The 21,407-nt window shown below is 34.1% G+C and overlaps 7 protein-coding genes across 15 annotated transcripts; 4 read left to right on the plus strand and 3 right to left on the minus strand.

Annotated features, from left to right (window-relative positions):
- The first annotated feature begins 82 nt into the window (after positions 1–82).
- Positions 83–1,938, plus strand: LOC120782857 (non-structural maintenance of chromosomes element 1 homolog). The gene is made up of 3 exons (XM_040115390.1): positions 83–1,160; positions 1,213–1,688; positions 1,746–1,938. Exons 1-3 carry the CDS (start codon positions 1,058–1,060, stop codon positions 1,860–1,862), a joined length of 696 nt encoding a protein of 231 aa, XP_039971324.1. The 5' UTR covers positions 83–1,057; the 3' UTR covers positions 1,863–1,938.
- A 1,074-nt stretch (positions 1,939–3,012) lies between these two features.
- On the minus strand, positions 3,013–5,543 carry LOC120778985 (heterogeneous nuclear ribonucleoprotein 87F-like). Of its 2 annotated transcripts, none has more exons than XM_040111095.1 (5): positions 5,319–5,543; positions 4,500–5,036; positions 4,006–4,426; positions 3,840–3,948; positions 3,013–3,627 (listed from the first exon to the last, which is right to left on the minus strand). In XM_040111095.1, the coding sequence occupies exons 1-4, from the start codon at positions 5,364–5,366 to the stop codon at positions 3,848–3,850; spliced, it is 1,107 nt and encodes a 368-aa protein (XP_039967029.1). In that variant the 5' UTR covers positions 5,367–5,543; the 3' UTR covers positions 3,013–3,627; positions 3,840–3,847. The 2 variants fall into 2 exon arrangements, with proteins under 2 accessions (XP_039967029.1, XP_039967021.1); XM_040111087.1 differs by having other exon boundaries at positions 3,840–3,951.
- A 934-nt stretch (positions 5,544–6,477) lies between these two features.
- Positions 6,478–12,040, plus strand: LOC120770850 (serine-arginine protein 55). 3 transcript variants are annotated; one of them, XM_040098457.1, is made up of 9 exons: positions 6,478–6,604; positions 6,788–6,940; positions 7,063–7,133; positions 7,192–7,296; positions 7,989–8,085; positions 10,847–10,920; positions 10,980–11,279; positions 11,341–11,496; positions 11,760–12,040. In XM_040098457.1, the coding sequence occupies exons 2-9, from the start codon at positions 6,815–6,817 to the stop codon at positions 11,863–11,865; spliced, it is 1,035 nt and encodes a 344-aa protein (XP_039954391.1). In that variant the 5' UTR covers positions 6,478–6,604; positions 6,788–6,814; the 3' UTR covers positions 11,866–12,040. The 3 variants fall into 3 exon arrangements, with proteins under 3 accessions (XP_039954391.1, XP_039954401.1, XP_039954410.1); XM_040098467.1 differs by having other exon boundaries at positions 8,004–8,085; XM_040098476.1 differs by lacking the exon at positions 11,760–12,040 and adding an exon at positions 11,648–11,753.
- Positions 12,041–12,684: 644 nt separating this feature from the next.
- LOC120781391 lies at positions 12,685–13,360 on the minus strand. Of its 2 annotated transcripts, none has more exons than XM_040113603.1 (2): positions 13,101–13,360; positions 12,685–13,015 (listed from the first exon to the last, which is right to left on the minus strand). In XM_040113603.1, exons 1-2 carry the CDS (start codon positions 13,114–13,116, stop codon positions 12,732–12,734), a joined length of 300 nt encoding a protein of 99 aa, XP_039969537.1. In that variant the 5' UTR covers positions 13,117–13,360; the 3' UTR covers positions 12,685–12,731. The 2 variants fall into 2 exon arrangements, with proteins under 2 accessions (XP_039969537.1, XP_039969543.1); XM_040113609.1 differs by having other exon boundaries at positions 12,685–13,012; positions 13,101–13,357.
- A 2,793-nt stretch (positions 13,361–16,153) lies between these two features.
- LOC120767913 (vacuolar-sorting protein SNF8) lies at positions 16,154–17,903 on the plus strand. The gene is made up of 4 exons (XM_040094275.1): positions 16,154–16,799; positions 17,183–17,312; positions 17,365–17,511; positions 17,568–17,903. Exons 1-4 carry the CDS (start codon positions 16,460–16,462, stop codon positions 17,710–17,712), a joined length of 762 nt encoding a protein of 253 aa, XP_039950209.1. The 5' UTR covers positions 16,154–16,459; the 3' UTR covers positions 17,713–17,903.
- A 51-nt stretch (positions 17,904–17,954) lies between these two features.
- On the minus strand, positions 17,955–21,042 carry LOC120767892 (centrosomal protein of 55 kDa). 5 transcript variants are annotated; one of them, XM_040094226.1, is made up of 10 exons: positions 20,696–21,042; positions 20,543–20,615; positions 20,230–20,421; positions 20,044–20,157; positions 19,596–19,743; positions 19,137–19,513; positions 18,936–19,076; positions 18,822–18,877; positions 18,707–18,772; positions 17,955–18,053 (listed from the first exon to the last, which is right to left on the minus strand). In XM_040094226.1, exons 1-10 carry the CDS (start codon positions 20,815–20,817, stop codon positions 17,963–17,965), a joined length of 1,380 nt encoding a protein of 459 aa, XP_039950160.1. In that variant the 5' UTR covers positions 20,818–21,042; the 3' UTR covers positions 17,955–17,962. The 5 variants fall into 5 exon arrangements, with proteins under 5 accessions (XP_039950160.1, XP_039950178.1, XP_039950195.1 ...); XM_040094244.1 differs by having other exon boundaries at positions 20,700–20,824; XM_040094261.1 differs by having other exon boundaries at positions 20,230–20,477; positions 20,700–20,712.
- Positions 20,997–21,403, plus strand: LOC120767922 (protein chibby homolog 1). The gene has a single exon (XM_040094285.1). The coding sequence runs from the start codon at positions 21,024–21,026 to the stop codon at positions 21,348–21,350; it is 327 nt and encodes a 108-aa protein (XP_039950219.1). The 5' UTR covers positions 20,997–21,023; the 3' UTR covers positions 21,351–21,403.
- The last annotated feature ends 4 nt before the right edge of the window (positions 21,404–21,407 follow it).

Genomic DNA, 21,407 nt, shown 5'->3' on the forward strand with positions numbered 1-21,407 from the left:
TGTACATATAAAACGTTTTTTTTTAATTAAATTAAATTTTTTATATGTAAGTATGTATGTAGCTTTTATAAAAAAATAAATTCGGAAAAAATGAAAATGCAAAGTTCGTACAAAAATCTTTGTACATTAAGTAAATGTACATAAGCAATTAAAAATGTAGATTAAAATACCATTCCTTGTATTTATCTCTGGAATGTTTTCTGCCGCTACAACACCAACAACTTAAATGGCATATACTTATGTACATATGTATGTATACAGATACAAAAGACAATGTACCATGTACTTAAGATATGTGACAAAAGTTATAACATATAGGGTACATACTATACCTACACATTATTTAATCTTACATGTATATATGAGCATAGGTACGTAATTCATTCTTACATAATTATTATTAAAAATCCCTAAACTTTTTAATGCATGTATGTAAATACATATGTATACGTGTATCTACCTTCGAATTTATGGAAGGCTAGGTCGAGAAAGAGAGAAATTAGTTTTTGTATTGATGATGGTTTATTATTGTTAAGGTCCATTTCTTGTAAGGGATTTTTATCAAATTTGTTTTGAGGTTTTTTTCTAAAACAAATTTTCTTACTAAATGAATTTTAATTTATATTTTAAATTACGCCGCATTTCCATGGGCAATTATTATTGCCGATCAACGGCGGAATTATTACCAATGTCGTTGGCAATAGTTTTGTGTGGGCATTTTTTATCTTAATTAATTAATAGCTGAATGACGTCGAAATTTTAAATATATATATGTTCTATATTTTTGTATGGAAGTACATATTATCTTACAGGTTGCACTGTTAAAGTAACAAGATAAAATTTCAGGCTATTCTGGTAACTACTGTGACATATGCGTAGTCATTAAAAATATGGCCCCTGATAAAATTAGAGATTAAGTTTTTCAAGATAATAACAATTGCCTGCTGATAATGTAAATCGATATACGATATTTTACACGATGATTCATCATATAAACATTGTTTACCTTTACTTACACATACCTATTTAATCAGCCGCGTATATTTATAAATTTGAAATGCGAAGTGAAGTAAAAAAACTCTTTTTGCAAGCTTGTATGAACCACGGCAGCTTAAGCTTGGAACAAGTTAGTGAAATACTTGAGCCAATTTCTCAATCATGTTTGTATATTTGTTTGTGTAATTGCTAAATTACTTAAACTAGATTTTGCAGATGATGATACTGCTATATTGGACGATGTGAAGAACTTAGTAAAAGAAATAAACAGCGATTTAAAAGAATGTAATCAGGAATTAAAATTCGTAAAACATCCATTGCTTGGAAAGGAATATTTGGTATTTGGTCTAACGTTTGAAACACCCGCGAGCAAACTTCAGCACCATTATCGTGAAGCGGATCAGTTGTATTTCGCAAAGCTGTTAGAGACTATGGCTGTTCAAGAAGACTACGGCATTTCGTGGGTTGATATGTATAATTTGCCGAACCTTCCTCAAACTGTCAAAAAGGATTTAACAAAAATGCGCGTTCAAGATTTGATAACAAAGTGGACACAACAAGGTTACTTTCTGGAAAAAGACGATAAAATATTTTTCGGACCCCGTATGTTAGTTGAATATGCGAGCCATTTGAAAACACATTTTTCTGATTACATCAAAGATTGTCCGCTTTGTAAGAATGTAGTTTTATGGGTAAGATTTAAACATAATGGCTATATTAGACAAAATATATAATTCTGATATCCTTAGGACATAAAATGTGATCGCTGTGAAATTAAAGTTCACAAGGAATGCATACGAACATTTTTAAAACGAAAATCGAATTGCCCATCCTGTAAAAAAGTTTGGAGTACACCATTAAATTAAGTTTGCACTATTTGTTTACAATCACATATTGTTACTAATAAAGTACTTTATATTCCTTGGTTTATTATTGATAAAATTAGTATAACTTTATTGTGGCTATCTACTCTAGCCAGGTTAAGTACCAATTTATATATTTGTTGTTTTAGGGGTTATTTAGTCCCGGAAGTCATCTAACGACAGGCCCAGAAGACGTAATGTTTTGAGGGGGGGGTGGACCATAGGAGAGTGGTGTTAAATGACCGGTTCGCACCACATGCGGCGACTCGTTGCACGATGGTGATGGCAATTTTTTTGTTGTTTTAACGGAAATTCAATCCCCGTTGGGATGATAAGTGTCATTTGTGTTGTCGTCGATGTCATCAAACAGGAGGCCCAAGAAACATGCTGTTTCGACGGGGTCGGACTAAAGGAGGAGGGTGTTAGATGAGTAGGGTTCGTGGGGCATGCAAAGAGGTGGTCAGTGTCGTGCGGAGACTCGTTGCATGCAGGACATACATTCGGTATGTCAGGGATGGTAATTTTTTTTTCTCTACCTTTGCTATAATTATCCTGCTTCTGTGAGATTTTTACTTCCAAGTTCGTTTACTTAACAAAAAAAACTAACCAATTCAGAGTTAAATTCTAAGGTTTGGTCCATAATTCAAAGGTAAATTGAAACTCACCACAATCTCACGACAAAACCCGTTATTGACAAAACACAATTTGTTTTCTTTTTTTAATACTTTATTTGTAAAATAAAATTATTAAAATGTTTTAATCTACTACCTACCTTTGGTATTACTGAAGCCCTCTTAGTATTCGGAGCGTAGAATGATAAAACCACATCTCGGCATCCTTCGACGTACTTAGCGCGCTTATAGTAAAATGTGAATTCTGTACACCAAGTCTTGTAAAAAATACGTATACAATAATTAGTAACATTTAAGGCTACTTGTTGTTGCGAATGTTGTGCTATAACTCAAACTAAGAGTAGAGTGTATGGCTTGCACTACCTCATATACATATTAATTACTTTTTTTGTAGTCCTGATGTTGAGTCGCAGAAAAAGATGTACCCATATGTTCTTACAAATATTTTACCAATCAAGAGTACATCCAAAAAACTTTGTAATATAACCTGTTACGTGGTTAAACTTTTGAAGAATTCCTTATTGATTTCACGCTTACATCAATTTATTATACTGTTTTAACAAGTTTTGTTTATAATTTAAAAACTATAACTAGAATTATAAGGGTAACTCAAATGGTGGTGTTAAGCAGATTCTGTTTCTTCATGATGTTTATTTTCGTCTAATTTTCTCAAAATTATGCTGTATCATATTTAATACTTTTAATTATTAAATGCGTTTTATGAGAACTTATAAATGTCTTACAAGTAAAATTATAGTAAAAATTGAAAGATGTTAAGACAGGTGTTTTTAATACACAGAATATGAAAAACGATCAAAGTACGTATAAAGTGTACTTTTTCATTTATGGGGTATTCTATGGTATTATGTGTTTTATATGTAGTGGGTTACATTTAAATAATTTTGTTCACTACAAATATTCGGGTTTTATGGTTCCTTTGTACTTGTGTGAATGTCAAATAAAATATTTAGTTTTTCTGTATAAATTTCCTTATTTGCCTATACAAATGTAGATTTGCGTTTGGACTGCAGTTGTCTGCATTATCTGTTATTCATCTTATTTCATTTCTCTTCCTGCCTGCCTGCCTGTGCCTAGACTGCCTGTCTCTCTGTTTGAAATTGTACTATGTACTTTACCTATTTACAAAAAAAGAAAAATTGTTATAAACAAATAAATTTCCATACACTTATTACTATATGAGTAACAATATTTTGCAACTATTTTTCTTAAAAAAAAAATATAATACATATTAACAAAATTGGCTGATGGTAGGAAAAAAATTGTGGTATAATTGATAATAAAATCACTATGTAATAAATCATATTTATAAACCGAGAAAACATCTTACCTCAATTTTTAATATCTTCGGTTACCACCACCCATGTTGCCACCACTTGGGCCTCCACCAGTGTTGTAATTATTCCCGCCAAAACCACCACTTTGTCCACCCACGTTTCCTGCTTTATGAAATTGATTTTATTTTTATGCGTATTACATTTTGTTAAAGTTATTACCTTTGTTGTATTGATTATAAGGTGTGGAGCGATTATTTCCGAAGTTGTTTCCCCTTTGAGGACCACCACCATAGCTTTGTTGGTAATCACTACCAAAATTGCCACCCCCATTATTTCCACTCCAGCCATTACTGGCACCATTTCCGGGACCACCAAATCCGCCCCCATTATTCCAGCCACCGTCATTACCAGACTGGTTATTCCAAGGTGCTGGCTGGTTATTCCAGTTACCTGGGCCGCTTGGACCACTTTGGCTGCCTCCAAAGTTTCCATTGTTACCAAAATTATTGCCACCCCAATTTCCTCCGTTTTGTCTATTATTACCACCCCATCCTTGATTGTTACGGTCACCGCCACGACCGCCACCTCTTCCTCCTTGTCCACGTCCACCTCCACCTCCTCCTCCTTGACGTTCCATATCCTATATTTACAGAGATTTCCAAAACAAAATTTTAGTGGAATTCTTATTACTTGTAACAATTTAAACTACTTGCCTGTTTAGCGATAGCCTTCTTTACATCAAGAACCTTATTTTTAATAGTATGATTCTTTTGTAAAATTATTTTATCGACGGGGTCGTAGTCGTCAAATTCAATGAAGGCAAACCCACGTTTCTTCCCGGTTTCTTTGTCCGCAACAATATTGATTCCAACAATATTACCATACGACTTGAAGTATTCTCGTAAACACTCTTCGTCATGGTCATCACGGAGACCGCCTACAAACAATTTTTTAACAGTAGCACCTGCATTTGGACTGTCAATGTCTTGGCGCGGTACTGCCCTTTTAGGTTCCACGGTACGTCCATCAATTTTATGAGGACGAGCGTTTTGAGCATTATCAATCATATATGACTGTGAATATGTAATGAAACCGAAACCTCGGGAACGTTTTGTTTTGGGGTCTTTCATTACAACCACGTCAACAATGTTACCCCATTTTTCAAAGTGCGCTTTTAAGCCATCGTCGGTGGTTCGGTAATCTAAGCCACCAATGAAAAGCTTTCTTAATTGCTCAGGCTCGGTAATGGGCTGTAAATATAAAATAGTCAACAATTGTAATTACTTTAAGATATTTCTTCCAAAATACAGAACATTATTACAATATCTATAAAAATTTTACACCGAACAATATGAAAGACAGTAATAAAAAAATAGTCCGCCATTTTGTTTAAACACATGACGCTCAAGAATGACGCCGCAATTCTAACCAATGTCAGTATTAATGGTAATAATTATTTTATTCGCCACTACAATACTAGATACCTTAACCTTTTAATATGTAAAAAAAAATAATCAAAAATATTTACTTACCTCATCGTTGTAATTGCCATTCGAGTTTCCATTCTCAACATCAGCCATTTTTATTTAAGATATATGTTTTAAAACCGTGGAACTAAATGTGATATTGGGTATATCAATTGCAAGGGCAATGGCAATTTCTTTTACACGAAGGATAATAATTAAATTATTTTTGACCGAAACCGAAGCGCACTGAATCAATACTGCTGTCGTTGCCTGCGAAAATGGCGACTCAACGACGATAAAAGGAAGCAAAAACACGCCGGTAAAATAATCATTTATCGATAGTTTTGGAAACATTTCGAAAGCATGTTTCAGACTTATCACAGGATACATACTTAAAACTTTTCTTGTTACAGCGTATTTTGCAGGCTATAGCTTAATGAAACAACTTGACCATAAAGTTCAATAATTTCAATTAAAAATTTTCGAGACATTACCAAGCATCGGTTGTCAATGGCGACTATAAAAGATTGAGATGTTTTTTGAACATTTGGCGTGCAATATTGATGTATCGCGATCTATATCATAAAATACTTCAATATTTTGAATTCGAGATCGCCTATGATGAATAGCGCTATCAATATTGAAAGTTTAGCATTCTGTGTGTAAACTCGAGCAAAAAATTTAATAAATAATAAAGGGAAACCCTGTTTTAACATTGTTCTTTAAAAAAAAAAAGATTTTATAGGATTGAATACCTTAAATATTGAGGTTGTAGCAGGAACGTGCGGTGCATCAATTCATAATAAAGATCATGTTCCAATTGTAACAATAAATATTGAACGTGAGTCATACATCCATTATTACTTTGAATCAATTCAGTAGATATAATTGTAACGGGGCATCTCGACAGCCAAAAATTTATGGCATACTAACTGTCAAATCTATTGCTATTGCCATTGCCAAATCTGTATGTGGGCATTTGTTATCATAAGCAATATGAAGTCTCTACAGGCAGTAGGCACGGCAATACAGTTACAATTACATAAATTTTATCCTGTCGAGATGCCCCGTAAGGAACATTCAATTTTGTGGCACTGAAGGATATTTTGTTTTTACTGACTGTATGCGCTTTAACAAGCTTCTATTTTCGTACAAGTGGCAGCTCTGAACCCAAGCGAAAACCGCCATTTTTCTCTAGTGCAAACTGTTCAGTGGAAAAGTGGCTATTTCCGTTTTAATTGCCGAGGAGCTTGATTGTATTTTTCTTCTGTGGAATAGAGTTGGAAAAAAGTGATAACGTTATTAAAGTGAAGTTAATAATTTGTGGATTGATCTAACAGGCCTAAGAAAAGGTACGCAACGTTTGTAATAGCCAATTTGGCTATTTAATCAATTCAGTAAAATATTTTATTGTGCGTCAATTTTGGATCCACATTTGCGTTGTAATTGCCAATTTATTACTAGACATTTTTTGTAACACCTTTATATATGTATATGTATATCAAATTTTGAAGTACTTATTTTCTCATACCTAGAATAATACGAAACACACCCAGACAATTATGGTCGGTTCAAGAGTTTACGTCGGTGGATTGCCGTATGGAGTTCGTGAAAGAGATTTGGAGCGGTTTTTTAAAGGTTATGGACGAACGCGAGATATATTGTTAAAAAATGGATATGGCTTCGTGGTAAGTGTGCCTTATTTTTAATTAAATCGATTTTAGGTTACTTTCGGTATACTATATATGTATATATATTATGATTTACTTTGTTGATTGCGCCGACGTATTAAGTTTTTTATAATTTTCAGGAATTCGAAGATTACAGAGATGCGGATGATGCAGTGTATGAGTTAAATGGGAAAGAATTGTTAGGAGAAAGGTACCTTACTTGAAATTGTGAAGTTGTTCTTTTTTTTTTGATCGGTATGTTGTTGCAGAGTTGTTGTCGAACCTGCAAGAGGTACAGCTCGTGGTGGTCATAGAGACCGGTATGACGATCGATATGGTGGGCGCCGCGGTGGTGGTGGTCGTTATAATGACAAGTAAGTTGTTTTTGAGAAATAGTTTTAAATATGTTTGTTTTATACTTTATGTGTGTGCTATTTGTATTTATATCGTTAAAATATTAATTGCTAAAGAGGCACTGATACTGAGTAGACATGATTTTTCAAAACTGCGAACATTCCACATTGTCACAAGAATTGCTACAAAAATGTTGAAATTAAAAGGATTGAAAAAAAATGGTATTTACAAAAACTGCTATATGTTAGGGCAAATATATCACAAAAAGTTCTTTGAACTCTGCCCATTATAACCTAGTTGAATGAGTAAATGACGCTGGATATATGTACATATATATAATTATATTTATAGACACATAAAAGGGTAAACGGCAAATGAGGTTAGAACTACAATGTCGTGTTGTTTTGGTTTATTTTTTTTTTACCTTATCCAAGGGAAGTGTAAACATAAACTTTGCATTTGTTGTCTGGCAATATATCTGTGACTAATAAGGGATTGTTAAAATTGAAAATATATATGTATATAATAGATTTTGCATTGTAAAACTTGCTGCAGTCTAATTGTTAGTATTTTGATGAACAGAATTTGTTATTATAATTGCCCTGCTTTATGTTGTCCATTGAACCACACATGTTTAATATAATTAGAAATACATGTCCAGTAACAGCAGCAGTGTCACAACTAATTATAAATTCATTAAATTATTCACCAGAAACAAAAATTCCAGATCATCCTCTCGTTATGGACCGCCGCTACGAACAGAGTACCGTCTAATTGTGGAAAATTTATCGAGCCGCGTTAGTTGGCAGGTATGTACTTTATCACAAAGCTTATAGTACAGTGCTAGCTTTAGAAGTTCTGCACATTCGTTGTGTATCAAAATGTTTTATTAATATAGGAGATGTATGTGACATATTTATCTATTAATATAACGCTTTTAAATAAGGTAGTTTGGTTAGCTTTAAATTAATTCCTATAAGGGTGTGGTCAATACATGTCGGTTATTTTTTTTTTATTCAATTCTTAAAACGTGACAAGGGAATGCAAAATAAACACGGCTAATAATGGTTTTAATGAATATATAAAGTCACAGGATTAGAGGCCTTTTTTTCGTTATTTTTTTTTAGTTTGATTAACAATTTTTTGCGTCTTTAGCATGTACTTCTTTGTTTAACTACATTTGCAATAAATTATATTTCCTTCAAATAGTATCTTTGTTTATAAATGCTTAATTGACCGGTGTTATCCGATAAATTATTTTTTCTATACGAAAGAAATGCCACTAATGGGTTGACTGACAAATCATCACCTTGATTGAAAGATGAAGCTAAGAGTCTTTATTTGAGAAGAATTTATGTGAACTGTTTATGAGTACAAGTGCAATCAACCCGCTTGGCTTGGCTGGCTGCTCACTTGAAAACTCATGCGACCTCCCTGATTTTAAGGCGGGACAGGCGGCCATTGCAGTGTGAAAGATATATAAGGACTCATCCTAATTGCAATCACTTACAATACCAATTCTTAAAAGAGACTGAACTCGGACATGAAGGCACACGAACAAAAATGCCATTCTTGGAGGTAGATTGTTAACATTCATCCGGTTCCTGAGATGGTCATGATGTTGTTTCTTTAATGCGACCGAATGCAAAATCGAATTTGGGAATAATTCGCTTCTAATAAATTTTTTGGGCTTCGAGCAAGGAAAAATAAACAACCACATCCACCACTTAAAAAATGTTTAGCCAGGACGTTGGAGCACTTACAGAGATAGGGTTAAAAAACATCTTTAATATAAAAATAATGGTAGAAGAAACGTGACAGATGTCAGAGCAACCTTATGAAGGCACATGAGCTGAAGAAGCGGACAAGAAACGCAATTATTCGATATATCATTTTCTGCCTTTGCAATTATATAGTTCGATGTCTGGTGCATATGAAATTTTTAAATGTACAAACTGAATGCGCTGGTTTTTTAAAATTAGGTACATATATTAAGAAAGTAAAATGTATTAAAAATCATTTAATTTTAGAATTGTCGAATTCCTTATAGCGTATAGCGATTGCAAAATAATCACAGAGTGTCGTACCAACGTAGAGCCTGTCGGACAAACCTTCCGAACGATTGCGATTACGAATGGTGTGCGAGTGGTGCCATAGAGCTTCTAATGCTCCCAATGACGCTTCTGGCGGCTTCAGTAAACGTGCTTCCCAGGCTTTCATATGCTCTGACTATGGCTATTAAATCTGTTCCTTGACCAAAAATTAGCGACGTGCAAAAGATGTCCTATAACTGGTCTACTGCTTAGGTGGTACTTAATGTAGAACATCGATGTCGTCGACAGAACCGTATCTAACCGGCCTACCAATAGTTCTTTCTGGTGATGAGGGACCGTAGAAAATATCAGCAAACCAACAGTCAAACCTAGATGCGATGTTGATGGGTGGTGGCAGTCAAGAGAGTGCATCATCATACCTCCATTCTGGAGGTCTGAACTCATTTCCCTTTATTTACAGTAGAAGAAACATTATTTCCGAAAAGGCATAACTGGTTTCCGATGTCTTATGGCGGCCCTAATGTAAGCCACTTATAGATTGGGTTCTCTTGTTCGCATGTGCAACAACGCAACGAGGCACACTTATAAAAATTGCTACCGGAAGTCCTTTTTTATAGCGAGTATACATTTGAGTGACGTACCTATGTGCTTGCAGAGTCTGTGTTCAGATGCTTCTCTTCAAGAAGTAATAATGATTCGACTAAACCGTTATCGTCCGCATAGTCACACTAGAGTTATCTTTGCGACCCAGAATGTCTACGTGAGATAAGCGTGCGAAATTTCACAAAAGATGGTAGACGAGGTGCATATATTTACGTATTCGTTGGATGTAACTAATTAAGCGACTTAACTTGAGCATTTGAATAGTGCCAATTTGCCGAGATTTTATACACTTGAAAAAATTTCGAACACACATCTGAGGGTCCTATGCGCCACATACCATATGCAACCGCTGCCTACGTTGATCACGCTTTATATTGAGGTCACAAATACATTTGATATACAGTGAAAGTATTACTGACAAAAAGCGACTTTGTTGATGTGATATTAAGTAAGAATTGCAATACATTTAACGTATTATTTAATATATGTATATGATATAGTTTTATGCAAAAGAAAGTCTTTTTTTTAATTTAACTTGTTCTCATCTGTAAAATGTTTCTGATGACATGATGAGATCAAGTATAATTTGCTGAAGTCCTGAACTTTTCTGAGCTGAGTGTTGTACACTGGATTTGATCTTAAACCAAAGAGGAAAATGTGAGAACTTGGCTTGTGAACAAACGTAACACGGAACATGAATATCTCGACGAATTCGACAAGGCTAATATTAATGACGCATTCTACAAAAATCCGCTCTTGTTCAACACTCACTGTTAGCTTCTTCAGCAAATTCTTTACATTACTTTCATAACCGATTTTTAAGAATAAAGTTAAATATATGTAGTAAAGGTTCTCTTTTTCCTAATATTTCCCTTTTCGGTAATGAAAAAATTGGTCATGTTAATGTAATCAGGATCTGAAAGATTACATGCGACAAGCAGGAGAAGTTACTTATGCTGATGCACATAAACAACGCCGCAATGAAGGGTAAGGATGTAAAAATCATGGATAAAAACGTAAAGTTCATCAATAACTTTATTTAACAGCGTTGTGGAGTTTGCCTCATTGTCGGACATGAAGACTGCTATTGAAAAACTGGATGATACAGAGTTGAATGGCCGTCGTATAACTTTAGTTGAAGATCGTCGCGGAGGTCGTGGTGGTGGAGGACGTGGAAGGTCTCGTTCTTCGAGTTCACGTTCACGATCCCGTTCTCGCAGACGTTCACGCTCCAGGTCCCGCCGTTCATCAAGGTCGCGCTCCAAATCTCGTAGTCGCTCCAAATCACGTGGTGCCCGATCAAAGTCAAAGTCACCAGTGAAATCACGTTCGAGATCTCGTTCTAAGTAAATACGCCCAAAAATGATTTTTTAATACCAAAAATTAATTCGTTTATGTATTTTATAGCAAATCTCGTGAAATATCCAAGTCTAAATCTAAATCGAGGTCCCGCTCACATTCGCGCTCTCCTAAGCGTGATTCCCGTTCACGTTCTAGGTCAGTGTCGAAGCGTGAATCTCGTTCTCGCTCTCGATCTAAATCACGACGAGATTCCAGATCACGGTAAGCATTTACGTCAGCATAAACATGCACTTTAAAGATTCAATTAATTTCTTTTTATTCTATTTCGCTTTTCTTACTACTATTTTCGTCTTATTTTTGTTTATTTTGGATTGCTGTCCTTTTAAACCGAAATAAATAATATTCTGAAAAGCATTTAATTTCGAGTATTTTGGTTAAATTAATCTAACTCACGCAACTACCTTTTTCAAAATTCCAAAGCATCCCTGCTAATTTTAACATTTTTTATGTTCGTGACGTTTCAGCGACCGCTCCGCCTCGCCAGACAACAAATCGCGTTCCCGTTCGCGGTCTGTGTCACCGAAAAATGGAAATGCCTCACCTGACAGAAATGAGAGTATGGACGATTAGACATACTATTAACATTTTCAACCATACACTACTATTATTACTACCACTTAATCCGACAGCCTCCCCAAAATTTTTACTAAACTTTTCAGCTATGAATATTTAACGTTTATGTATGAAATTATGTATATGTAGTTTGCCACATAAAAATAAAATAAATAGTAATTATAATTTATAATTTGGTTTATTCAAATACTGACGAGTGAAGTTTTGAAAAATAAAATAATTTTACCATTTGGTTTCTAATTGTAATATGAAAAAATGCAAGCAAACTAATTTTACTATATACGTATGTATGTGAGATATTCCTGCATTGAAATATTTGATATTATAATTTTATAATTATTTAATTTGGAGACCATTATTATGAGTTTATAAAATGTACGCATTCCTCATCTTTGTAAGATTAATGCCATAAAGATAAGCCAATTGGCGCCAATAAATAAACGTTAATACTACCCAAGCTATATATTTTAATAAGATGACGAGTTAAATAGTTTGCAAAATGTTACAACGATGGCATATACATATGTACATATGCATAGGTATTTAGATAGGTAAGTTTTTGTTCATTTATAAGATATGGTTATTGCAAAATTTCTAAGGAAACACATTTACGCACTGGAGACACAGTGGCACGCAGATGAGGAAACTTCAGACCTGTCAGAACACTGCACTCCGGCCCACGTCGGGATGCCTTTTGATATCTCCCATAGAACACCTCCACAGTGAGACGCTTATGCTCCCAGTTAAGGAGCAACACAAGTGACCCTTACAATCCTAACGGGGATTAGATATTCCGTTAAAACAACAACAACGCACTGGATTCCGAAATTGTTATTTTTATTCAAGCATTGAATTGAAAGGAATTACGATTGTTCTACAATAGTCAAAGGATCTGCAGGTTGCTCCCATTGCCAGTCGTCCCAACTAACACAGTCCTTGACGCTGTCCAGATAGGCCATCTGTTCGGGACATCGTCCTAAAATAGCCGGCTCGTTCAGTTCTTCGCATATCCAATAGGAAGTTGGGTCCCAATTGTTACGAAATATGCGAATATCAATTTCTTCCCGAGTGGTACATTTAGGTTGACCATTTCCAAGCATTGCAAATGCTGTTGGGGCAGTCAAGGCCAGAAGTAGCATGAGGGCTACTTGCATTGGCGAAAGTAAACACATCCGTATAACCATAGTTGTATTATTTATGTAACAAGTATTACTTTAAAGTATTTGTCTTACCGTTATAAAAATTCATCTTTATTGTGGTGTGAATGGCGTTATAATGTTCTTATAAAAATATGTGACTAAGAAATGCACAGAAAGAAGTTTTTATATACGAATTTGCCCTTAAAGTGAAATTTGTTTTGCAATGATTTTCACAAAAATACGTCATTAATTACATAGGAAATGCATTAACCGCTTACTGCAACCAGATGTTGTTAAAGGCACTTACATCGAGTAAATAAATAAATATACATACATATTGCAAGGCAAAGTAGTAGTACATCTATTTAAATACAAATAATGACTAAAGTAGACATCTACATACTACTATTATAAAACTAAGTTGCATCTCGGCCAGATAAGTTTTGATGTATTTATACACGTAAAAGGTCAATAGAAAAGTCCCCGTCTACCATAGCGAAACACATTTTTTTGGCAAAATTCGTTTTTTTTTTATTTAACATATGTAGGTCCCTTCAAGGGTAATACACTGATTATAGCGACCCTGTATTTTTCTAGTAAGATTTGCCGTTTGCCTCGAAATTCATTTATCGGGTGATTTTTTAAGAGCTTGATAACTTTTTTAAAAAAAAAAACGCATAAAATTTGCAAAATCTCATCGGTTCTTTATTTGAAACGTTAGATTGGTTCATGACATTTACTTTTTGAAGATAATTTCATTTAAATGTTGACGGCGGCTGCGTCTTAGGTGGTCCATTCGGAAAGTCCAATTTTGGGCAACTTTTTCGAGCATTTCGGCCGGAATAGCCCGAATTTCTTCGGAAATGTTGTCTTCAAAGCTGGAATAGTTGCTGGCTTATTTCTGTAGACTTTAGACTTGACGTAGCCCCACAAAAATAGTCTAAAAGGCGTTAAATCGCATGATCTTGGTGGCCAACTTACGGGTCCATTTCTTGAGATGAATTGTTCTCCGAAGTTTTCCCTCAAAATGGCCATAGAATCGCGAGCTGTGTGGCATGTAGCGCCATTTTTTCAAAGATGCTGTTGGACGCAACGTTACGGTGAATGGCGATCGCTATCGTTCGATGCTAACAAATTTTTTGTTGCCAAAAATGGAAGAACTGAACTTGGTTGACATGTGGTTTCAACAAGATGGCGCTACATGCCACACAGCTCGCGATTCTATGGCCATTTTGAGGGAAAACTTCGGAGAACAATTCATCTCAAGAAATGGACCCGTAAGTTGGCCACCAAGATCATGCGATTTAACGCCTTTAGACTTTTTTTGTGGGGCTACGTCAAGTCTAAAGTCTACAGAAATAAGCCAGCAACTATTCCAGCCTTGGAAGACAACATTTCCGAAGAAATTCGGGCTATTCCGGCCGAAATGCTCGAAAAAGTTGCCCAAAATTGGACTTTCCGAATGGACCACCTAAGACGCAGCCGCAGTCGGCATTTAAATGAAATTATCTTCAAAAAGTAAATGTCATGAACCAATCTAACGTTTCAAATAAAGAACCGATGAGATTTTGCAAATTTTATGCGTTTTTTTTTTAAAAAAAGTTATCAAGCTCTTAAAAAATCACCCGATATATCCATTTTTTCTTAATTACAAAAGTTGCTTAACTCAAAACGAATCCAATCCTGTCCAATTTATACACGCGCCTTTCAATGGTTAGGGTTAACTAAAAATCATGGATTTAATTCGATGAGCGTCATCTATGTGTGAGTACAGTTGGCATGTTATACATAAGGATTTAGAATAGAGTTCCTATTTTATAGTATGATGGTATAGAATTAAAAAAAAAAAGTATTCTGCACAAATGAATTTGAATTGAAATTTTTAAATACAACCACTGCGAAACGTACTACTTAGTTTTACTACGTAAATGTGTATCTACGAATATAGCTTATTTATTTTTCGAATTATAAGAACATTTATTGTTTAGTGATTCCAATGTAGAGGTGGGTTAACATTTGCATGGCTCATTTTATACCCTAACCTGGTATTTTAAGTTTTCTACGAAGATTGTAACGCTCTGATTCAGCCGTGCCCATCTGCAAGCATGAACTAGTCCCTCAGTTGTCCCTCACTTGACCTTTCCTCCTCAATAATGTACTGAACACATAGAGCGCGACAGACTGCAAGCAACATCTGTCAAGTGGTGAACACATAGAGCGCGACAGACTGCAGCAGCACGACAGTGAACTGAAAACGTCGTTGTTCAACTTACTACATGTACATTTTGAGAAGCAACAACAACACAATGGCCGGCATGTACACAAAACAACGCAGTTGTCCATTTTGTATGTACACAATTTCGTTGTGGCCATACTAATTCCTTTCACTTCAATGAAATTTAAATATTTTGTTCAAAATTAAATTTTTTATGCAAAAAATATGTAAATAGTTAAATATTTTTGCTTTAAATTATTAATTGTTATTACAAATGATATAATAGAGCTATAATATAGCTATTTTATGCTTTTATTTGTAAAATAGCGTCAAGTTTGTTAGAGCTGTGAATAATTTTACATTTTACATATTAGTGGCATCACCACTCTACCTCCTCTTTCTATCTTCCATTCTACTGTCAACTCTACTGTCGTCCTACTGTCGTTGGCAAAAATAGGAGGATATTGAAGTTATCGAGAACGACAACTGTCGGCCTGCAGTCGTGTAGTCGTGCAGCTGTCAAAATAACACTGCCCATAAGAACGTGTGTATTTTTATATTTGACAGATGTAGTTTGCAGTCTGTCGCTCTCTATGTGTTCAGCGCTTGAAATTTTAATATACACACATTCTTATGAACAAAGTTATGCAGCTGTCTCAATAACTGTGTCCATAAGAACGTGTGCATTTTAATATTTGTCAGATGTCGCTTGCAGTCTGTCGCGCTCTATGTATTCAGAGCATAAGTTGTGTTTAGCAGTTGTACGTTGTGCATATTCGCACCATTATATCAACAATATTAAATATATTACAGCTAGTGGCAACTTGGTAAAGTTCAAACAGCTGTTTTCTGCATTTAGTTATTGTCAGTTCAAACAGGGACTATTCTATCGCCCAAACGGGTTTTTTGTTGTGGAAAATATTAATATCGGGTATTATACATAATCTTCTACCACATTCATGGAAATTTAAATGTGAGGCTAACATAAAAATGACCTATACAATACGCTCTAAATGTCGCGTAACCGAACCGCACACAATTGGTGAAAATTTTGTGAAAAGGACTCTAGACTCTTTTTTCTTGTGTGAACGCACAGAATGATACCAAAAGAGAATTTAGCTATAATGAGCGACAAAAGAGTCCCCATGTGAACGCCATCTTACAGGGAAATAAATTAGGTTTATTTGTAAATATTAAGCAATTTTATTTTTATAATTTATAAGTTTAATTATTGGAAATGCGTCGACGAGCTGGACTAGGAGCCATACAACAGCAGCAATTGGCTGCTGAAAAATATAAAGACAAAGGCAGTGATATACAGGAATCACAAATTGAACAAATGTCCAAACAAATGGAAGTTTTTCGTTTAAAACTGGAAGAATTTGCTGTAAAACACAAGACAGACATTCGCAAGAACTCTCAGTTTCGTAAACAATTCCAGGAAATGTGCGCGGCAATAGGTGTGGATCCTCTTGCTACAGGCAAAGGCTTTTGGAGCGTACTTGGAATGGGCGACTTTTATTACGAGTTAAGCGTTCAGGTCGTCGAAGTTTGTTTAGCAGCTAATCATAAAACTGGTAAATATAGTTTAATTAGAATAACACCAATAATTAAGAGAATATACGAATTGACACATTTAGAGTAACTAAAAATCTACCGAAAATATGTTTAAGATGAAATTTGTCGCTATGTGTTCTTCGATAATCTTAATTAAAAGCTTTCACGGTGATTGTTGTTATAGTCGTTTTTAATTGCAATTTATATAATTTTGTATAAAATTTTTTGTTGTAGAAAAAGTTGAGACAGATTTTGCGTTAATTAGTCTTCAGGATATTCATGTAGTTTTTCTGAAAGAATATTTAAATTTTGTATATTTATAATTTTGAACTGACATAAAATGTTGACTCCAAATTTTACTAATTAGATTGAACATTAATTAACCATATTAATATATTTGCAGGTGGATTAATGGAATTGAATGAACTGCGTAGGCGGCTTATAGCTGCTCGAGGTCAGAGTGCAGTACATCAAGAGATCACAAACGAAGACATATTGATGGCATCAAAAAAATTAAGTATATTTGGGAACGGGTGAGGATTTTAAAATTATTTGTATATACTATACTTATAGAGAATTTGTTAGTTTTGTGGTATATAAAGTGGGCAAGGGGAAATACATGGTGCAATCAATACCAGGTGAACTGAGTATGGATGAAACTAAAATCCTAACGGCTGCTTCCAATACAGAAAAGGGTTACGTAACACTAAAAATGCTAACTGAAGAACTGGGGTAAGATATACATGGTTTTTCTGTAAAATATTTTTAAGTGAAAATTTTCATTGTAGATGGAGCGAATTTCGCGCAAAGCAATCGCTCGATAAAACAGTAAGTGAAGGTTTATGTTGGGTAGACGAGCAGGATGAAGAAAATAGCCATTTAAGTTATTGGTTTCCAAGTTTATTTCCCGGACGATATGCGCAATCTATTTAAATATTTAGCTTATTTTATTGTTCATAAATGCATATGTCGTAACCCTTAAATGTAGATATTCACGTATATTTAGCACATTATTATAAAAGTATAAAATATATACATACATTTATGTTTATTTCACTTATAAATTTGTAATGCTTAAAAGTATTATCATTTAATATAAAAGAATACAGACAATTAAATATAAATTTGTATACGTTTTATTCATAACTTGCAATAAATATTATTTATCCTTTGAATTTAAATGTTATTTAGCCCTGAGTTTAGCATTTTCATTTTGTAGATAATAAATTTGCATTTCAAATTTTTTTGTTATGTCCGAGAGCGTATTTTTGTATCTGCAAAAATAAATATTTATACATTATAACGACAGATCTTTACATATTCTCATTTTCAAGCAATTGAATCAACTTGAAATTAATAACAAGAAAAAACACGAACATTGGATGCCCGGAAGCTATAACACACTTCACAAAGAAAAATAAATATAATCCGATGTGAACAATTTATTCAGGTATAGTAGCATTGTCTTTCTAATCCATCCATCCGTTCCCACAACAGTCGGGACTACGAAACCGGGACGAACCCGGACTTTTATTCGCAGCATTTCTTTAAATTACATCAGGGATGTTATCTGCCGCTATAACGACAGCAGCTACAATAATCCATGCAGAATTTCGTGAATACTACTTTGTATATACATACTTATACAGATAAGCATGGTATGATCAACTCGGTACGTCACGCTGATCATTTCTATATATACATTTGTATACATACATATATATGTTATAAGGTCTTCGACTTTTCCTTCTGGGATATACATGGTTACAAACTTCTTAGCAACTTAATATACCCTGTTCAGGTTCAGCTGTGTGTAAACTGGTTTGCGATATTTTACTGAACTCAAATTACTAGTGTAAGCTAAAAAACTATGTCTTGAGAACAACTATATAACTATGTAGGTTTATCATTAATTGTGTATGCTTACTCCTCTTTCAATCTCGTATTCGTTTTAATATAATTCTGAATTACATTTTCCTTTTCTTCGGCACGCCTGCATTAAATAAAGTTATTAACCTTTCAACAATATATTCATAACTTACTTCATTAATATTTTTTGTAGACTGTCTTGTTTGCTTATCTTATTCTCCATTTCAACCTTTAAGAAAATGTTATTTGTTTTTTTTTTGAATTGTGATAATGTCGATTTTACATACCAACGCTTTAACTGCACTTTCCAACTGTTGTGTTAAATTTTCAACTTCCTTCATACTGTCTTTGTACTTTTGTTGAAATCTGTTACAACGTGTCTCCAGTATTTGGTTTAACTTCTTTTGGTTCTTTATTTCTTCCTTCATCTGATTAACGTTTGTGTTATAAATAATAATTTCTATAGTTTTTTTTTATTTATAACTTACATGCAACTGAAATTCCAAAAGGCTACGCTCTTTTTCACTAAACTTTCTACGCATTTCATCCATGTCCTGGTCTACTTTTTTTGCTGCTTCGTCCATGACTTGTCCGATCGTAGATGCCAAATTATCGCATTCCTCTTTAACAACTTGCTCTCGCTTCTGTGCATCTTCCTTGTCCACCACCGCTGCTTCAGCTATTGATAACGCTTCTTGTACCTTTTGGAGGGCACATTTTTCACGCTCATAACGTTCTTCGATTACGCTTTTAGCCATTTTTAGAGATAATTGAAGCTCCTTCGTTTGACGTGTTGACTCATTAAGTTTGGCTTTAAGTTTTTCGATTGTAGCCGTTGTAGTTGCACTGTTTGAACTTTCTTTTTCTGATTAAAATTAATGTTACAATTCTTGTTAGTGAAAAATTATTAAATTATGTGTAACTATTCAACAAGCTTGGCATTATACCTTGTTCAAGGTTTTTAATATGTTTATTTAACTGATCCTTTTGCTTGAATAGATTTTCGATGACTTGTGCTTGCTTTGTAATTTGCGTCTTTTGTGTTTGAATGGTATTTTCCAGAACTAACATAGCAGTTTCATACTTTTGCTTTATCTGTAATAGAAACCAAGTCGTATATATTATAGTATAAACATTGTGAGAATAATTTATTTGAGCAGCATCCTGTTAAAGGAAACTATGAACCAAGTATAAAATTGCTTTTACAAAGTTTGACACATCCGTTGCATCTTTAGAAATATATGCGTATGCCATTTATATATTTATATAACAAATATATGTATTGATATTTCTTATGTTTTATGTAAAATCATTAAGTCATATTTAACAATGATAAAACGAAACAGTTTCACTAATTTGAAGCTATGTACATATATTATAAACATGTTACTTTACCTCACAAACGGTTTTCGATTCACATAAATAATTTCTATAATTTTGAATTTCACTTTCGAGAATTTGTATCCTTTTCCGTGAGCTCTTATTTAGAGACCTCAATTCATTGTTTTCCTAAAAAAATAATTACATTTCAGTTTTTAAACAAGACTCTTTAGATTTGATGCGTTTAAAGATAGAACTCACCGCTTCCAGAGAGTCTATTTGCTTTTTAATATTCAGTAATGCATCATTTGTAAACTTTTCCCTCGTGGCATCATCCCTGGATTCTCCGGTAATCTGGACAGTTGTTGTTTTAAGAGCTTCCAGCTTCTTATCTATTGTTTTATTTTCGGCTAATATATCCTCTATTTGATTCCTTAAATGGAGCTGTTCATGCTGCATTTGAGAGTCAGTTACGTCAGACAGGTTTTTACAGTGAGATATACAAGAAACTTAATAACAATAAATGCACAAATGTAGTGGGTAATAAAGTATTGAGGAGCTTCGTTTGACGTACCGTAAAAAGTTCCAAGTCAGTCTGGGTTTGACTGATTAGATTTTCACAGGTTTTCTTGATTTCATTTAATTGCCTAAAAAAGTTTTTGTGACACTTATGAAAAAGTGTTTCATTTGAGATTTTGTGCAATTAATAAATTTGAACAATGCTTACTTACACGTAATGGTCCGATGATGCGGTTTTGTTTTCTTTTTCCGGCATATTTGAACAATGTTATATTGCACATTTCTTTTATTTACTCCTGAATTGGTGGCTAGCAATTTACAATTACGCATACTACGCGGTGCGCTCTAATTTCATGCCACCTAATCCTTTGTCAAATATACCAAATCAAATTCAAGCAACCCCCAAATAATGTGTGCGTTTTGTGCTTCCTAAATTTAAGGTTGTTATGACAACATGCCTTGTGATATTACATTTTAATTACATTAGTGTTCTGTAAACATACATATGTGTTATAGTGCAAATTAGCTTTAAAACAATGCCGCTCTTTACGAAGAAATATGAATCAAAGCCAATACCGCCACGCTCGGCACGTTGTAATACCGGTTGTCCTGCTATTAGTGAGGATTTAGATGAATTCAAAAGTATTTCACTTAATTTGGGTAGCAAAGAGTTGCGTTTTGCTGACGGAATATGGATACATTCTACTCGCAAAACAGATACCGATGACGTAACACGTTTGAATCGACGCATAAAAACGCTTGAAGAGGAGAATAATATGTGCAATTTAAAAATGGAAATTTTTTTAGACCTATTAGCTGAACAAACCACGGAGCTGAACATTTTTAAATCTAAAAATATATAAAGAAACAATATAGACATAAAATGTAATAAATATCCTAAGATTCAACAAATGTATATG

The sequence above is a fragment of the Bactrocera tryoni genome, chromosome 1, assembly GCF_016617805.1.
Source record: "Bactrocera tryoni isolate S06 chromosome 1, CSIRO_BtryS06_freeze2, whole genome shotgun sequence".
Lineage (NCBI taxonomy): Eukaryota > Metazoa > Arthropoda > Insecta > Diptera > Tephritidae > Bactrocera > Bactrocera tryoni.

Bases quoted from the DNA above. Each gene is read 5' to 3' on its own strand.
- LOC120782857 (XM_040115390.1), top strand. From the start codon at position 1,058: ATGCGAAGTGAAGTAAAAAAACTCTTTTTGCAAGCTTGTATGAACCAC. The intron at 1,161-1,212 runs GTTTGTATATTT...TAGATTTTGCAG, and splicing joins TGAGCCAATTTCTCAATCAT to ATGATGATACTGCTATATTG. The intron at 1,689-1,745 runs GTAAGATTTAAA...TGATATCCTTAG, and splicing joins GTAAGAATGTAGTTTTATGG to GACATAAAATGTGATCGCTG.
- LOC120778985 (XM_040111087.1), bottom strand. From the start codon at position 5,366: ATGGCTGATGTTGAGAATGGAAACTCGAATGGCAATTACAACGATGAG. The intron at 5,037-5,318 runs GTAAGTAAATAT...TTATATTTACAG, and splicing joins ATGGCAATTACAACGATGAG to CCCATTACCGAGCCTGAGCA. The intron at 3,952-4,005 runs GTAATAACTTTA...AATTTCATAAAG, and splicing joins TTATAATCAATACAACAAAG to CAGGAAACGTGGGTGGACAA.
- LOC120770850 (XM_040098457.1), top strand. From the start codon at position 6,815: ATGGTCGGTTCAAGAGTTTACGTCGGTGGATTGCCGTATGGAGTTCGT. The intron at 10,921-10,979 runs GTAAGGATGTAA...TTTATTTAACAG, and splicing joins AAACAACGCCGCAATGAAGG to CGTTGTGGAGTTTGCCTCAT. The intron at 11,280-11,340 runs GTAAATACGCCC...TGTATTTTATAG, and splicing joins CGTTCGAGATCTCGTTCTAA to CAAATCTCGTGAAATATCCA.
- LOC120767913 (XM_040094275.1), top strand. From the start codon at position 16,460: ATGCGTCGACGAGCTGGACTAGGAGCCATACAACAGCAGCAATTGGCT. The intron at 16,800-17,182 runs GTAAATATAGTT...ATATATTTGCAG, and splicing joins AGCAGCTAATCATAAAACTG to GTGGATTAATGGAATTGAAT. The intron at 17,313-17,364 runs GTGAGGATTTTA...AGAATTTGTTAG, and splicing joins TTAAGTATATTTGGGAACGG to TTTTGTGGTATATAAAGTGG.
- LOC120767892 (XM_040094226.1), bottom strand. From the start codon at position 20,817: ATGCGTAATTGTAAATTGCTAGCCACCAATTCAGGAGTAAATAAAAGA. The intron at 20,422-20,542 runs GTACGTCAAACG...TCTCAAATGCAG, and splicing joins CTGACTTGGAACTTTTTACG to CATGAACAGCTCCATTTAAG. The intron at 18,878-18,935 runs GTATGTAAAATC...ATTTTCTTAAAG, and splicing joins AAAGTGCAGTTAAAGCGTTG to GTTGAAATGGAGAATAAGAT.
- LOC120767922 (XM_040094285.1), top strand. From the start codon at position 21,024: ATGCCGCTCTTTACGAAGAAATATGAATCAAAGCCAATACCGCCACGC.